We start from the raw sequence: 18,267 nt of genomic DNA, 5'->3' as shown, positions 1-18,267 counted from the left end.
GCTGTATTGCAAGTGTTATTTTAACCACTGTGTCATGGACTGATGAAAGCCTGGAGAGGCGTGACTAGGCGAACACCTGACTCCTCACTAGAGCCCCTGATGGTGGGATTAGACTTGGCTCCAAATGGATGCCAGGTACTACTCAAAGACAGACCTCTGACACATGGCAACAGACCCCCAAAGGGTTAGGAAGCAGGAAGGGCTAGGAATGGATGACACATCAGGCACAGGCAGGCGCCAAGCCAGTACCGGCAGAAACGGCTTGTATACAAGTGGACACGGCAGGCATACAATGCACACTGTGTCGTTAAAAAAGAGACCGGGTGCGTGTGCGCTCCTTAAGAAGCGGGGATATAACAATGCCATAGGAGCCATGGGAGAACCAGTGTCGACACCACTGGAACCGCACAAGCACCGGAGTTGAGTATTGGTGTAATTTTTCTCACTTGGTGGAAGCATAGGGATTCAGAAGGGGCTGACCAAGTAATGGACAACCCCTACTTTAAAATATGTAGTTTTCACTTTAACATGCAATACTATTAGTACACCATCCTTCAGCCTACTGCCCTTTATCTCTAATAAGACTACAACATCCAGGATGCTCTAACGGCCCCAAAGTATCGACGAAGTTGAAAATTCCAACTAAACAAAGGGTCTTTCTTTCTACATATTATTGTATATCATGGTTACATATTACATGGAGTGATGCCATGAAGCCTTCCACTCCAAACACAGAGTCTGCAACTTCTTCAGCCTTTGCAGATTTCCAGAAACTAGAGAACAAACTGTGCTTTGTTTCCAATTGTTTACCTTGGAGATGGTGAAGGTACATGGTGATCTATTAAAACTATGCCTGGTATTTGGTCGCAAGCTGCTGCAAAAAGCCCTTTGTTAAAAAAAAACATCAGCCTATGGGAATTGTGGTTACGTAGAGCTGCAAGGTGAGAAAAAATAACTAATTTGTCACCAGATCAGATTTTTCATGAGCTCAGTTTTAATGTGTAGGATTTTCATGTAACGCATTGCCATACCACCAATGATACCGAGTAGTGTCGAATAACATGCAGAGAATTTAATGCAAAGCTTGGCAATCAATGAAGACGGAGCAAAATTAAAATTTGGCACAAAAATGTATTATTTGGAGAAGGACCAAATAATTTGAAGTCCATTTAGTACATTGATACTCACATCTAAAATTTCCTTGTTGGCTTTAGGTGACGTGGCCTCACGTAACTCTTTGATAGCAACAGGAATTTTGATACCTTCACCTTCTGGAATCCAAAGACCCTAATAATGCAGATGAAGTCAATTAGATAATTATGAAATATGTACATGTTCATAGTGAATTAGTCACTGTTTTTCAATACCTTGTTAATATGAGTAAATATGTTTCATGAGTAAAGATAATTTCTTTTCCACAAATCCTGGTATACTAGGACAGTTGTCTAATAAGACACTGGACACTGCCATTATAGGATGAGTCCTTGGAACACATAAATGTCTAAAAGCCTGAGCAGGTACGGACTGGGGCTGAAATTCAGCCCTGGCATTTGAAATCACACAGGCCCATGTTGTCCCCTTCCTCATGAACCAGATGGGATATATTACTAATATTACCCTGGATGGAGGAAAGCAAGATTTACTACAAGACCAATATTTCTAATGATACCCGTGGCCTGCTGGAGTAAGTGACGGAGTCAGCGAGTTTGTGCTCCATCACAACTTTTAACAGTATGGGTGTCTTGAGAACACCAATTCTGTTAACAACGTAGCAGAAAAGGCGGCCCGTGACTGGACAGGCCCTTCTGGCATTTGCCAGAATTGCCAGATGGCCAGTCCGGCCCTGAGCCTGAGCCATCAAGGTGTCAGTGTTCTGGTGTAAAACACTTTGAAATGTTGCAAACTTTTCACACAACTCAATTTTGCTCAAAAATTAGCGATTTTGGCATTTTTACACCAGTCCCGGACAGCTTTGCCAAAATTGGCAGATTTAAGGCGGGATGGGACACGGCAAAGGCCACCTGCCCTATTCATCAAAATTTAAGGCTCTTTTAGTGGTGGAAGTCAATTCTGTTGGAGATGCATGGCATTTGTCTGATGCATCTAGTTCATTAAGTGGCATAAGTCTCTTAATGAATTTGGCAAAATACATTCCAGTGGTTGCATTCATTCAGTCTGATGTACAAAACGTCAGTCCTAAAGCACCACTCCAGTGTTTTTATTAATGCAGTAGTGGAGTGGTGCTACTAATGTGAGTTTCCTGCACCTAGTCTCATACGTACCTGCTGCCGTCTTCTTCTGTTTGCGGCGCTGCTCTGGTCGGTTTTCTGCAGGTTGTGATCTGCCATATAGCTCCAGTGTTTGCTGGACGAGCCAGAGATTACTTTTCAATGTAAGTCTATGAGAGCCAGAACGAGGCCAGAATTAGGCCCTCATTGACTTGTATTGAGAGCTTGTGACCTTTACCTCTGACTTCCGGTCAGTCAGAAGTTGCGGTCACAAGATGGTAGCACAAGAACAGAGCGGTGTCGGAAAGAGCTGAAGACAGCAACTGGTGGATTTAATAATAGGGGCAGGAAACTTGAATTTGGGGCACCACTCCAGCACTGAAATTTAAAAAAAATGCTGGGGTGGTACTTTAATGAATCGGGCCCTAACTGTTATGTAACACGTCTGTTCCGCTATTAAACAAATCTGTTATTGACAACTTTTGTTTAGCATCTGTTGGCAAAATGGCAAAGGAAATTCTCTCCTCAACATCATACCTGATATACAGTACCAAACGCCCCGGACCCAAGGACCTTTATCTTCCTGAATTCAGTTTCTTTCAAGATTCGAAGAAGTGCTTGGTTTGGAGCTTCACCACTGGGTGTAATAGGTTCCACTAGCTGCAATGAAATATTGTCATATTGTAATATCCTATAGCTTCTCATTAATGTAATGTTCCACAAAGCATAATATATTTTATGGGGAGAAAAAAAACAAGTATTTGTACAATCATTGTATAAGGGATAGAGTTACATAGATAAGATTACAACCATAGTAAAATAACTGGCTGCTTTCTGACAAATGCTACAGGTATACTGCTTTTGACACTATCAGTGCTAAAGAGCCCCCTCTAGGAGGAAGAAAACCATTTTACTAGCGCCAACTCTATGTAGGCAATGAAGTAAGGATGGCAGGCAATGGGGAAGGAAATAAACAGTAGGGAAGAAGTTTTCCATTCTTAGATTAATATAACTGTATAAAAAAAAATGCAAGAGCCTAATATACTTTGTGGCCGTTTCCTCAAGACTGGCGTTTTGTATGCCAGGCTTGATCCAGCGTGCGCTGCAGTTTATGATATGACTGTGATTCATTACTAACTTAGATAATTAGTTTTTACAATTTATATTGTTCTAATTGCTTATGCTTTTTTCCATATTTCATTTGCAAATAATCAACGATGTCCGCACCTCTCTTTCTTGCAGTAATCTTCGGAGTGTACGCTTTCTGTTAATGCGATTTCTTCGAATAAAGAAAAATGCCACCAGTCCTAGCACAACGGCTGCAAGAATGCCTCCAACAACACCAGCAGCAATGTACGCCACTTTAGAGCTAAGAAGGAGAAAATATTTTGTTATAAATAATCTTTGTAGTTCGTCTCCAAGGGCCATTATTGGACATTGTAAGACTCAGGGAACCAGAGCAGGCCGGTATCAATGGTATATTGAATCCTCCGATCATTTGCATACAAAAATTCTAGCAAGGTTTTTTTTGAACAGGAGACCAGGGCATCACCCCTCAAAAATAATCCTCATAAAATAATATATATTAGATATACTATCATGTATATTACTATTACACCAGAACGATGGGGACTTTACTTTCTAAAGTGCTTGAAGCCTTTTCTTACAGCTTGTATATTATAGCAAGTTGGAAAATCTGACATAGTTCTTGCAAGAAAGCCAACAGACGATTGTCTCCTGCATTAATCAATGTGCGGCTCCAACTCAGTCGCTGGGCTGGTGTTCTTTTTACATCTAAACATCTACGAAAAGAAGCAGAGTGAACGCTCAATAAAAGCATGAACTGCTTGTGCTCGGACCTCCTACCAACATACGTTTGGAAATCTTCAGGGATGTGGACATTACATCTCAGTTCTAAAAGCTGAAGGGGCAAATTCTGTTGTGTAAAATGTGAAAGATATTTAAAGCACCACTCCAGTGTTTTTTATTTCAATGCTGGAGTGGTGCCACTAATCTAAGTTCTCTGACCCTAGCAATATACTTACCATCTGCCGTTTTCTGCTTTTCCTGGTGCTGATTTGGTCTCGCGCTACCATATTGTGACTGCAACTGCTGATGGACCAGAAGTCAGAGGTAGTGGTCACAAGCTCTCAGTGTAAGTCTATGGAATCCTTGTTCTGGCCTTGTTCTGGCTCTCATAGCCTAACACTGAGTTGTGACTTACGGATCGCCCAGCAACTGGAGACATTCGGCAGGTCACAAACTGCTGCAGACCAGAGATCGACAGGAGTGGCGCAGATAACAAATTAAGGCCGGAGTCACACTACAGCGAGATATGGCCGAGTCTCGCAGGTTAAAAACAAGCTCTTGCACCGGCACTCCGGAGCGGAGCGTGTGGCTCCATGTGTTGCTATGCGGCCGCACACTCTGCTCCGGAGTGCCGGTGCCAGAGCTTGGTTGTAGCCTGCGAGACTCGGCCGTATCTCGCTGTGTGTGATCCCGGCCCTAAGACGGCGGTTGGTGAGTATAATAATTGGGGCAGGGAACTTAGATTATTAACACCACTCCAGGGGTGAAATGAAAGAAAAATGCTGGAATGGTGCTTTAAAAGGAAATCTTTCTTTTGAACCCCAATTTGACCTTGCACAGTTTTAAAGCAAATCTGTTTTTGCCATTAATCTGAGAGCAGCATAATGTAGAGAAAGAGACCCTGCTTCTAGAGATGTGTCACTTACAGGGCTGCTTCCTGTAGTTTTGATAAAATCACTGTTTTATTAGCAGGAGATTATCACTTGAAGACTAGTAAATATGCTGCCATGTAGTCCTCCTTATAATGAGGTCTGTATAACCCCAGCCCCACCACTGATTGCCAGCTGTCTGCCTATATACAGTATCAAAAAAGGGCTGCGCGGCACACCACTGATTACTGGGTGCACGAATAGGATACCATTCCAAACAGTCAAACAGTCTAAAAATCTTTTTTTTTTTTTTTTTTTTTCTTTTTTCTTGTTTCCCCCTTTTTGTTGATTTCTTCTATATCTCAGGCTCCGGACTCTGTATTAGATTCAATTAATATTTTTTCTTACAAATTGAGAACACATCAGCTCTATATAGCACACAAGTTTATTATGCTGCTTCTAATAATTAATACATACATGCACTATGGAGTATGAAATTTATCTTTTACTTTTTATTTTTTATTTTTTATCATTCTGTTTGATGTATGCGATATACTAAGTTCTCTATCCATGTATTGAACCTACATATTATACTGAGACTCTTTTTTGTTTATCATTTGTAGTTCTGACGAAGGCCTGACTTGGGCTGAAACGTCAATATTTATATACAGTGGATAGATCAATACTAATAAAATATTCTCTAATTTTTCTGCATTAAATTTGGAGTGCCAAATTGATTTTTTGCCTATATACAATGTACACAGAAAGCTGCCAAACAGTGATGTGGACTGGGTTATACAGGGCTCAGTATTTAGAGAACTGCTAGATCTGCAGCAGATAAAACAGGGATTTTATCAAATCTGCAGCAAGCAGCCAGGTGCAAATACCTAGTGACAAATTCCCATTAATCAACATAAATTAATAAGCCAAGAAGAACAAAGGAGAACTAGGAGTACACAATGTTATCCAATAAAATCAGTAATCAATTTTATTAATTAATATATAGGGTTAAAAATTAATGATACAATACATCATAACAAGAGAGTGCCAATCCAATGCAGATTAAATAAATCCCCCGCACCCTCCCCCCCAAAAAAATCGCGAAACACCTCAGGTAAGTCTCATTTACATATCGAGTGATTCATAGGGGGGTAATAATAAGCTCCAAGTCAATTCATGAGGGGCAATATGAGCTAATATGTAATCAAAAGTATTCCTCACTGGAGGCTCAAAATGAAAAAAAATCCCATGGATAATACCAAAACAAGTCACATTGATAAGCAGAGCTCACCTGTAGATGTATGGGGAGGAGAGGGTCCGGACCGTATACCCCCGACGTACGTTTCGCGGTGACACGAGGTCGCTTTCCTTTGAGATTTATTTTATCTGCATTGTATTGGCACTCTCTTGCAGGGCCGGACTGGGACTAAAATTCAGCCCTGGCATTTGAAGTCACACAGGCCCACTTGTCGCATGGTGACTGTATAATATCTTTGTACACTTGTAGGCTACAAGAAGTGAGGGGAGTGTAACACGACTATATAACATATAATTACAGCTGTATCCAGCATTACAGCTCAGTCCCCATAGAATGTAATACAGCACAGCCCCCATAGAATGTAATACAGCACAGCCCCCATAGACTGTAATACAGCACAGCCCCCATAGACTATAATACAGCACAGCCCCCATAGACTATAATACAGCACAGCCCCATAGAATGTAATGCTGCACAGCCCCCATAGACTATAATACAGCACAGCCCCATAGAATGTAATGCTGCACAGCCCCCATAGGCTATAATACAGCACAGCCCCCATAGAATGTAATACAGCACAGCCCCCATAGAATGTAATGCAGCACAGCCCCCATAGACAATAACACAGCACACCCCCATTGAATGTAATGCTGCACAGCCCCCATAGACTATAATACAGCACAGCCCCCACAGAATGTAAAACAGCACAGCCCCCATAGAATGTAATACAGCACAGCCCCCATAGACTATAATACAGCACAGCCCCATAGAATGTAATGCAGCACAGCTCCCATAGAATGGAATGCAGCCAGCCCCATAGAATATAATGCAGCACAGGCCCATGGAATGGAATGTAGCCAGCCCCATAGAATATAATGCAGCACAGCTCCCATAGAATGGAATGCAGTCAGCCCCATAGAATATAATGCAGCACAGGCCCATGGAATGGAATGCAGCCAGCCCCATAGAATATAATGCAGCACAGGCCCATGGAATGGAATGCAGCCAGCCCCATAGAATATAATGCAGCAAAGCTCCCATAGAATGGAATGCAGCCAGCCCCATAGAATATAATGCAGCACAGGCCCATGGAATGGAATGCAGCACAGCCCCATAGACTATAATGCAGCACAGGCCCATAGAATGGAATGCAGCCAGCCCCATAGAATATAATGCAGCACAGGCCCATGGAATGGAATGCAGCCAGCCCCATAGAATATAATGCAACACAGCTCCCATAGAATGGAATGCAGCCAGCCCCATAGAATATAATGCAGCACAGGCCCATGGAATGGAATGCAGCCAGCCCCATAGAATATAGTGCAGCACAGCTCCCATAGAATGGAATGCAGTCAGCCCCATAGAATATAATGCAGCACAGGCCCATGGAATGGAATGCAGCCAGCCCCCCCAATAGCTCCACAATCCAGTCATCACTTATTGACAAAAAAAAAACACTCTACTCACCTCTCTCTTCGTGCCCCGCGCTGCTCTGGCTCCGGTCTCAGCAGTCGCAGTCTGCCCGCCCGGTCACACAGCAGGTGCGCGATGATATGACGTCATCGCGCACCCGCAGTGTCAGCGGCAGGCAGAGCGGGGAATGATGGGAGAGGGGGCGTCAGCGGACGCTCTCTCCTCCATCATTGCATTCGACTGTACCGGTGTCTATGACGCCGGTATAGTTGAATGCGGGGCCGGGAGTGTGCCGCGACAGCGTGGGGAGTATGCCGACAGCGGCACACTCGAGCGGCCCACTACTGCCATCGGCCCTTCTGGCATTTGCCAGAACTGCCCGATGGCCAGTCCGGCCCTGCTCTCTTGTTATAATGTATCGTCTCATTAATTTTTAACCCTATATATTAATAAAATTGATTACTGATTTTATTGGATAACATTGTGTAGTTCTCCTTTGTTCTTCTCAGTTTACTGGAGTTGATGCAGCTAGTCTGGGGGTGGATTTTACGATTTTTCCACTACCCTGGTCTATAAATGTGTATTTGGGATCTCTGTTGATATAAATTAATAAACACCCACAAAATAATAACTACTTTGCTCTACTAATTTGGTCCTTAATAAAGCACTCCAATCAACGTTCTTATCCTCTTAATATATTGTAGTCATGATATTATATAGCACTATGAGCTTACAATTGCTCATTTTGCCTTTCTACCCAGATAATTCTCTTTTCTGTGTAGAAACAAGAAGTCGCTTTTCCCTGTATTTATCATTCTCCTCTTCATCATCTGATCCAGCTGCTCCCTCCTCCCTCCTGCAGGGACTTTTGCAGTGACTCATGACTCGTACAGGGGAAACTGACCTCCTGTTCCTACATAGAACGTAGAAGGATTCAGCTAGTCAGTTTTTAACCATGTAGTGTAGTAGACCTAATGAAAAAGAGAAAAATTATCTGGGTAGAAGGGAAAGGCAGTAATTGTAAGTACACAATGCTATATAATATGATGATTGCAATATATTAATAGGGTACACATTTTGATGGGAGGAGGGCTTCTTTAATTAACATGATGTGTTCTCTGTTCTTTTATTTACTTTTCCATTACAAGAGAATATTGCATTGTGGGAACTGAAAAATGACAATTCTATAAATGTTACAGATCTATTAACGTTAGGACCTGTGACCTGTGAAATACATGTCAGCAATTCAGAAATCTTACCCGGGGGGTTTGCATCCTTCAATGCCAGGGCCTGTACACCTATAAAAAGATAAAGAAAACCAAACACTTTAAACACCTTTACTTTTAGCAGTTGTAGGAATTACACCCTGCCTGGGACAGAGAACAATACTGGACTCTATTACCAACACAGTGCGACAGCATAATTCTGAAAATGTCAGTAGATGGCAGCATTAATCAATAAGAGTGGTGTGAATTCATTCTGATACAGACCCGATCTCACCCAGTAACATATAGCAGATGAATTATCCCATGATCCCCAAACGTAGTAGTGCTTTTGTTATCACAGAGCCATGAAAAAGTAACCTCTGGGACCCTCAAGCTATCTCTACACCCCCTATAGCTATGCCCCTGGTTTCCGTCACTATAAAGTGATTGCATTAAACAGGTTTTCTGTTATATTTTAACACTCACCATGTGACACATAGTTTATAAGTGCAATAAAGACTTAAAGTCCAGCTATAAAATATAGCTCTGTTTGCCACGTCCTAACTTAAATAACATTTCTCGCTATAATAAAAGATTAACCAATAAATATAAATCCTTGAGTTGTCTACTTCTGACGCATAGTAAAGATTCTGCTCAGTCATTTCTCAGTTACTGTAAAACAGTTTCTGAGTAAGCAGCGTGACAATCGGGACGTCTTCCGAAGAGCGCCAGATGCCAGGGGAAGCCATGTGCAATGTAGACCTACAGTAGGCACTAGTGAGAAGGCGTGATCCGAGCATGCTCGTGTGCTAACCGATTGACTTCAGCGTGCTCGAATAATAAGTCCAAGTGCCGCGGCTGCATATCTCATCATGGCTGATCCGACAGTCACAACACGTGCAGGGATTGCCTGTTTTCGAGCCGGGTGGCTAGGAGCGCCACTATCCTCTTAGAAAGGCGCAGCTTCCTTGTTCCCACGATCAGTGCAGTCCAAGATGATGGGACCCCGCTGTCAAAAGGTGACCGCATTTCCTAGCACTGTGCCATCACTTCATGAGATGAAATGACTCCTTTACATTTAAGGGGTGGTGCAGCTTTACAGCCAATATTTTTTGTCAATATTTTTGATTCGAAAATTCCCCTACTATTTTGTGTCTGCATACAAACAACCCCTCAGCCACCTGGTTTGTGTAATCTTCATGTATTTTAGCAAAGGGGTCGTCCAGTCTAAGGCTACGGTCACACTATGGCTATGTTCACAGGTTGCACTCTTGATGCGTTTTTTTCTGCAGGCAAAACCTGTTCTCTTGGCAGTAAGAAACTTGCTTCAAAAAAGCAGGTTTGCTCCGACTTTGCTGTGTTTTTGTCATGGTACATTTGTCTCTAGTGTATCCTGATAAAGTTTAGTGCACATAACAAAATCTGAATCTATTTCATCAGGTTTTGGCACAAACAATGCAGCAAAAACTGATACTTGCGTTTTTGCAGTGTTTTTACACCCCCCCCCCATTGCTTTCAATGAGTGAAAAACGCTGAAAAATTGCTGAAAGAAGTGACATGCTGCATTTGGCAAAAAAACAAATTGCACAAAATACTGAGGACAAAAAAAACAATCTGTGTGCATGACAGTTCTGAAATCTCAGAGTTTGCTAGTACTGTAAAACAAAGCTGAAAATTTGCATAAAAAATGCTGCAAAAACGCAACATGTGAACATAGCCCATCAGTGTTTTTAAACCAAAACCAGGAGTGGGTGATAAATACAGAATTGGTACATATGTTTCTATTATACTTTACCTCAGATTGTTCCACTCCTGGTTTTGGCTTACAAATACTGAGGTAAAATACTGACCAAATACTGAAAGTGTAAACGTGCCCTAAAACTACAAGTCTAGAGACACTCTCTGTGAGGATTCTCCAGTGCCAGCAGCGAGAGGTCATGTAACCTTTGCACATTTCCAACTATATTCCAACTAGACTGTATCTGCGCAATACACTTGCATTGAGCTACCGTCTAGTCGGCATGTGACTGCCTGTATGCAATTCACATACTTGGGCTCACGCCACCTCCTCTCCCGCTGCCAGCACCAGAGAACTCTCACTGCGCGCGGAGCCTGCATTTACATGGAGTGACTGCAGACTTGTAGTTTTAGACTAGACAACCCCTTTAAAGAGGGCATGACTGTAGTATCTGACTGTTTGTAGTCTGCTACCATGGAGACATATAGATCTGCAGACACTAAACGAATAAGAAATATTATTTTAGAAAGTGGCTTTATTTGTTCTTTGGCGCAGTAACAATGTTAATGGTCAATGTGCATGAAGCCTGTAAATGATAGAGTGACTTACCCCGTCTTGCATTCTAAGCTGCAGTACTGACAAACTCCAGTTTTATCTGCATATTTGGGAACTAGGTTATTACTGTCACCATAATAGGCAGGCACGCAACTTTTCACACAGTTTTCGCCATCCTTGTAATTTTCACATTTTTCACAATTATTTGCATCCTAAAAAAAAACAGGATAAGATAAAAAAAAGCTCAAATATTGCTGAATACTCTTAACAACAAACTCTCCTCAAAATGCCTAGGACTCCATCTCTCTTCTATACTAAAGACCGGAAGTAAACTTGCTTTGTTTGAGAAATGAAGGAGAAGTTCTGGTAGCGTTATAGGAGGCGTCACAAGAATGTGGAGATCTGGCAGTGTAACCATGCCTGCTGCTTAAAGGGTATCTGTCACCAGGTTTTTGCCACCTAATCTGAGAGCAACAAAATATAGAGACAGAGACCCCGATTCCAGTGATGTGTCACATACTGGCCTGCTTAGTGTACTTTTTATAAAATCTCTCTTTTATCACCCGGAGATTATCACTAGAGGACTAGTAGACCTGCTGACAGGTGGTCAAGCATACTCAAGAGCTCTGTAGAACTCCGCCCCCACCACTGGTTGGCAGCTTTATGTGTACGCTATACATGGGCAAAAAAAGCTGCCAATCAGTGGTGTGGGCGGGGTTATACAGAGCTCAGCATTCAAAAAACTGCTAGATCTGCAGCAGAGAAAACAGTGATTTTATCAAAATAAGAGCAAGCAGCCCAGTATGAGATACATAGCTGGAATCAGGGTCTCTGCCCCTACAGTATGCTCTTCTCAGATGTGGTAGCAAAAACCTGGTGACAGATTCCCTTTAAAACATATCCATTGGTAAAGCATGTTTGTAAGGTTTTGCTAGAGAGGTTTTTGCTTGTGCTAGAGATTGGAGTTGGACACACACTGGTAAACAAACTCTCACATATACTTTAGGTATCTGTTGCTGAAAGATGGTTTGGTTGACTGCCCTGATAGCGGATTATCGCACCGAGAACCAAAGGATTGGCAGTCTGAAATCGGACATGTCAGATACTTATCTCCCAACATCACTTATTGGGGGAGAGTCGGGGTCTCCCATATACATGATAGGCTTGACTGACGTTACCCTAACGTATATGGGGGGCCTGAATGATGGCATATGCTATAATGTTCTATGAGAGAAAAACAATAGATGCCCTTATTTATAGCTTCTCTGTAATGATGCTGCAAACACGTTTTTACCTGTTTTTATTCTAATTTATTACAGAGCTGTTTGCAATATTGGACTGTGTTTAGGCTATTTTCAACTTTGAGTGGTTCGGATATTTATTTCCTAATGATGGGTACAGTTTAAGAGAAATTAACATCTTTGTATTTACTCTCTTTTACTGTTATTATTTGTGGAATATGTTTTTTTATTAGTAGAAAAATAGCAAGTTCTAAATCCTATCATAAAATAATGCTAAGTCAAAGCCTGAAGTGGTTAATACCGCTGACCGTGGCCTGACACTCTGCCATACAGATAATGCCTTAAACATCTGGCGACTCTCATTTGTCCAGATGTTAGTCTTCAGCCTACGTTCAGGCTCAGCGCCGGGCTGTATTTGAGGCAATATGTAATGCTATCCAGTTCCTGCTCTGATTTAATACTTCCCATTGAGGAGCACTGCTGTCTTATCAACTTCCCAGAAAAAACACAAAAAGCAATTGGTAACTGTCTCCAGTATGAGATAGAAGAAGGTTCAGCAGCATACAGACGTCAGATTCATGAACGTTTTCAGAAAATGGTGGTGAACCAAGGTTACATGATGACCAAGCAGTATTACAATATCTACAAAACCCTGGCTATACTAAAAAAAAGTAATGAAAGAGTTAAAAAATTGGAGAAAACTACAGTTTATAATGTTGGAAATATATAAATATATCAGGGTCTCCTGTTAAAGCTTTGCAATTCAAACTGCACACATTATTATACACATCTTAGACCTGACGAGTTAGGTGTACTCACTTTCAAAATCCATCTCACAATGGCTGTTTAATCCCTGATGAGCAATTCAGATCTCAGCAGTCTGAGAGCTCATGAGTCCAAGAGTATTCAGTCTACTCCCATACAGCCTGATGGACAGCTGCAGCTTATACTGAGCAGGGTGAGATCCCAGCAGTAGGGAAGAGAGACGCTGAGGTGCTGTCAATCAGGCTAAATGGGGAAAACTGAGTTAAAGGGAACTTGTCATGACACTAAACACAATTAACCTACAGTTATAAAGTTAATTTGATGTTAATTGCATTACAATGCTGCCCGGCTGCCTAACAAGGTGCGTCTACTGGGAGAAAATGAACATAACTCTTACAAGAAGCTTTCAATTATAGAGGTGATTACGGAGCGGCTACAGACCCTACTGTCAATCTGCAGGTTAATAGCATTTGGGACATGACAGGATCTTTTTAAACTGTAAAGGGTTATACAGCCGTTTTGACATGGATTTTTAAACTAAGTACACCAGAATCAACAGATCCAAGGGATTTACTGAATTATTTATACGGTTTCTATTGTGAAATCAGGTGACAGATTCTCTTTAAATGGAATCTGTCACCAGGTTTTTGCCACATAATCTGAGAACATCAGAATGTAGACAGAGAGACCTTGATTCCACTGATGTGTCACTTACTGGGCTGCTTGCTCGAGTTTTGATAAAATCACTCATTTATAATCAGGAGATTATCATTAGAGGACCAGTAAACCTGCTTCCAGGTAGTCCAGCCATGCCCCCATCACTGATTGGCAGCTTTCTGTGTACAGTTGAAAGCTGCCAATCACTGGTGTGGGTGGGGTTATACAGAGCTCAGCATTCAGAGAACTGCAAGCTCTCAAAATGACAGCAGGCAGCCCAGTAAGTGTCATATCACTGGAATCAGTGTCCTGCCCCTATATCTTGCTGCTCTCAGACGGGGGAGCAAAACAGACAGACAGATTCCCTTTACTGGAACATAGTTAGAAGTTCATACAATAATTACCAGTCAGCAGCATCTCCGTCATTTACTCTATAGCGCCATCACTACATCTTATCTATGGATGAAATGCTGGGAACCACATTGTTAATGTGGCTTGAATTAGCAGAATCATTTTTGCTTTATGATGAGAAAGTCTAGAGATATCTCATCCATCTTTTCATCTGCTTTCCCAAAATCTAAACCACACTTTTTTTTAGAGCAATTCATTTAGATGAAAACTTATGTGATGATAAAGCTCTGGAAAGTCCCACAGCCTAGAATGTGCCGCGTGGCCATGGTGGAGCTCTGGTGCCTACATAAATAATGTATTATTGTACCCTCCTCCAAGTCAACTGCAGCTTGGCCCTATTCAGGCCAGATGTGAAATAATATTTGCAAAGAAAATAAAAAGGTAATCAGAAACAGTTATCCGTCATTTTGCTTCAATCCCACTCCGCAAGACAGGAAGTTTAACTTCCCCGAAAATTTCACTCTGTTTTTTTTTTTAAGCCTAATTCATAATCTCACATTGGGAAAATATATATACTGTACTTACAATCAAGTCACCAAAGCACAAACCATACAGTATGATCTAATGTGGTGGTTTACAGCAAAAGCTTCAAAACTGGATGAAACGTGCAGTTCTTTGGCTTTACCTAAATTCCTTTTTAGATTAGAAAGAAAATGCCTTTCTTCCAGAAACAGCGCCACTCTCATCCCTAATCTGTGCCTAGATTTGCTGCTCAGTCCTGTTCAAGTAAAAGAGTCTGAACTGCAATACCAGACACAGCCCATGAAATGAGTGGCACTGTTTCCAAAGGAAAGGAATACAACCAACAGAGAACTCAACAAAATGGCCACATAATCTGGGGCTCGGCATTTGTTTTTATCTGTCCTGTATTTGCAGCGCCCCAGAGTCCTGGTCGTTGCAGTAATGTTATTCTTCCACAAGGGGGAGTGATATTACGTCTGAAGGTAACAAAGGAGATCTTCCTACCAGGTATCACAAACCATACACTACACTTCACACTCCAGACCACCAGGGGGAGCCTTGCTCCTGTCTACTAGGGCACTCCTCACAGAAGGGTAAAACTGGTGGGCTGGATAGAAAGTTAGAGAGACACTGACTGGGCTTTGCCCAGGCAACACCTGTCAGGCAGACAGGGGGAAAGGAGGAACATCTGTGCTGCAGACAGAGGGTCCCTGTCAGGGGTGGGATCCTGACAGAGGCCTAGCGGGACAGAAAGACACGGAGTTGCGCCTGCCCCACGTGCGGCAGCATCCTAAGAAAGGACACAAAGAGAATTGTATTGTAGAGGGTGAGAAACGAAGTCACAGCACTAGGAGATAACACCAGAAGAAGTTCTGCCCTGTAAAGGCTGCGTCCTTCTGAGGCGCGTAGCCGGAACACCGAGGGAGTAATAGACTCTACGCTTTACTTCAAAGACCGGCAGGACAGTCAATTCCAAGTTGGCTGCCCGACCTTAATACCTAAGAAGACACAGTGGCAACTTGTGCTGGTCGGGGCGTCTCTAGGGTCCCTATAAACAAGCCTCAGGCCATCAGTCATACGGGTTTGTCCTATCCATACCATCTGGGGGACAGAGAGGAAGAAATAACATCTAGAACATCTCATCATCTAGAGTAGTGAGGACCTTACCGGGAAGCTCAGCAGGGAGGTACTACAACACCCAGGCGCTAGAGGAAGGCTACTGATTTCCACCTGGATAAGGGGACTCTGGATTTGCCTTTGGACCGGCTGGACTCTGCCTACCCTGTGGTCTGTACCCTGGACTGTCGATGCTGAAGCCTCCAGTAAAGGTAAAGAGACTGCAACCTTGTGTCCTCGTTATTCTCTGCGCCTTACATCACCCACCATCACCATCTACACTTCTGGGAAGCCCTGGGGATACACTTCACCTGTGGGAAGGTATACCATCAAGCTGCCATCACATCACCCCAACGGACCCCTAAACAGCGTCGGTCACCCTGACCGAATACCACAGGTGGCGTCACGAACTTTATACAAACTCTCCCTTTCATTGGACGCCCATCTAAGGGCCACGGACCGGGTCAGGCCACCGTGACATCCCCCGAACCGAAGGACCCGGTACCGAGTACCCCATTGCCCTGACGTGGGGGCGCTCTATATTCAAAAGTACTAACCCCTTATTAAAGGGCATATGGAGGGGAAACAAAAAAAGTGATACATCATACAGTTTGGGGGAGCTGTGAGACCATCATACTGTTTGGTGGGCTGTAGGAAACACAATACTGTGTTTAGGGCTGCTGGGTATTATACTGTGCGGGAGCAGGTTATGTGGGCATCATAATGTGTGGGGCGAAATGTGGTGGGATTTTACTATGGGAGGGAACTATGGGGCACTGCGAGGGCCATCATAGTATGTGTGTGGGGAGTGGAGGACTGAGGGGTCAGAGAGCATCTCACTGTTTATACAGGGATTATACTATGGGGGGTCAATGTGGGAGCATCATACTGTGGGAGGGTCCCTGTGCAGGCATCATCTTGTGGGTGCTCAGTTTGGAGCATCACACTACTAGGGGATCATTGTGCAGTCATTATACTGTGGGGGTCAGTGTGGGAGCATCATACACTGGGGAGGTCAGTGTGCAGGCATTATACTGTGGCGGGGGTCAGTGTAGGGGCTTACTGTGTGGGTGGTCAGTGTGCAGGTATTATACTGTGGCGGGTGTCAGTGTGGGGGCATTATACTGTGTGGGTGGTCAGTGTGGGGGCATTATACTGTGTTGGGGGTCAGTGTGGGGGTCACTGTGCAGGCATCATCCTGTGGGGGTCAGTGCGGAAGCATCATACACTGGGGAGGTCAGTGTGCAGGTATTATACTGTGGTGGGTGCCAGTGTGGGGGCATTATACTGTGTGGGTGGTCAGTGTGGGGGCATTATACTGTGTGGGTGGTCAGTGTGGGGGCATTATACTGTGAGAGGGTCACTGTGCAGGCATCATCCTGTGGCGATCAGTGTGGGGGTATCATACTGTGAGAGAGTCACTGTGCAGGGGCATCATACTGTGAGAGGGTAACTGTGCAGGCATCATCCTGTGGGGGTCAGTGTGGAAGCATCATACACTAGAAAGGTCAGTGTGCAGGCATTACTGTATATTATGAGGGGGTAGGGTAAATGTGGGGGGCATCATACTGCGAGGGCTTGCTGTGCGGTCATCATACTGTTCATGTGAGAGGTATCATGGGTGTAAATTCTGTGGCAGAATACAATATGAAGTATCATACTGTGTGGGACGTTTTCGGGGGATATCCTACTGTATGCAGGCTATTAAAGGGGTATCATAGTGGATGAGAACCCTACATGCTGCAATACATGTCTCTTTGTGTTTAAAATTTGGGAGGAATGCTCCGCTGGAACTACGCCTGTGTCCTAACCCTGCTTTATCCGTAAATAATTCAAATATTTTTTTTTGGGGGGAAGGGCAGGAACAAATGCGGACTGTTGCTATGTGGCCCTTTGATTTCTATGTATGCACCTGAGTATACTTTTTTTTTACCTCTCACTACTGGACAACCCCTTTAAGTACCTTGTGGCTGCAAACAAAAGATACTTACTGGTCCATTGCAGGTAGCAGTGTGGTTCATCTTCAGGCACTGTGGGTGGCATGAAGTACAGATTTCACCATTTTCAATGAATTCTCTTGGCTCACTACAAAGAGAAAATGGAAAAGTTATGTTTAGTTTTCGTGTCATATGGAGAACGCAAATATTTTAGTATTATTGTATCAAACTGTAGTGTGTTTTGGTAGAATTACCGTATATTTAGGATTTTAAAAAAAAGTTTTGATACAGTTTTTTCACTTCTTTTTTAAATGCACCAAAACAAAGTGTGAAACAAAACCTTGTTGAATGTTAGTCCTATGTCTATGAAATTTCTCATGTATTCTATTACATAGGGTACTAGTGGTATGGCTGTATAGCTGCTTATTCCACCCACAAAAAAAATCATATATTTTTTGTATCCCTCTGATGTGACAGTCATGAGAAATCTAGCATAAAGACTGGAAGTGTGGCAATGCCCTGCCAAGAAGCGGTCTTAGCGCATTTACAAGGCGCCAGTGCACTTTCAGTCTGATTTCCAAATTGCTTCTATGCAACATTTCT

At 43.0% G+C, this 18,267-nt stretch overlaps 1 protein-coding gene across 3 annotated transcripts in view; it reads right to left on the bottom strand.

Moving 5' to 3' along the window:
* EGFR (epidermal growth factor receptor) overlaps positions 1-18,267 on the bottom strand; it is a 213,867-nt gene that overhangs the window by 25,718 nt on the left and 169,882 nt on the right. For all 3 annotated transcript variants that reach the window (XR_013216866.1, XR_013216867.1, XM_077269149.1), the window contains exons 14-19: positions 17,719-17,812; positions 11,130-11,287; positions 8,837-8,875; positions 3,456-3,597; positions 2,766-2,888; positions 1,189-1,287 (exon numbers count right to left, since the gene is read on the bottom strand). Coding sequence is in view for 1 of the 3 variants with exons in the window: in XM_077269149.1 (XP_077125264.1) it covers positions 1,189-1,287; positions 2,766-2,888; positions 3,456-3,597; positions 8,837-8,875; positions 11,130-11,287; positions 17,719-17,812 (655 nt within the window). In the remaining 2 variants the exon portion in view is untranslated. The remainder of the gene's footprint in view (positions 1-1,188; positions 1,288-2,765; positions 2,889-3,455; positions 3,598-8,836; positions 8,876-11,129; positions 11,288-17,718; positions 17,813-18,267) is intronic.

Source organism: Ranitomeya variabilis, chromosome 6, assembly GCF_051348905.1.
Source record: "Ranitomeya variabilis isolate aRanVar5 chromosome 6, aRanVar5.hap1, whole genome shotgun sequence".
NCBI lineage: Eukaryota > Metazoa > Chordata > Amphibia > Anura > Dendrobatidae > Ranitomeya > Ranitomeya variabilis.
This window is presented reverse-complemented; position numbering and strand designations above follow the sequence as displayed.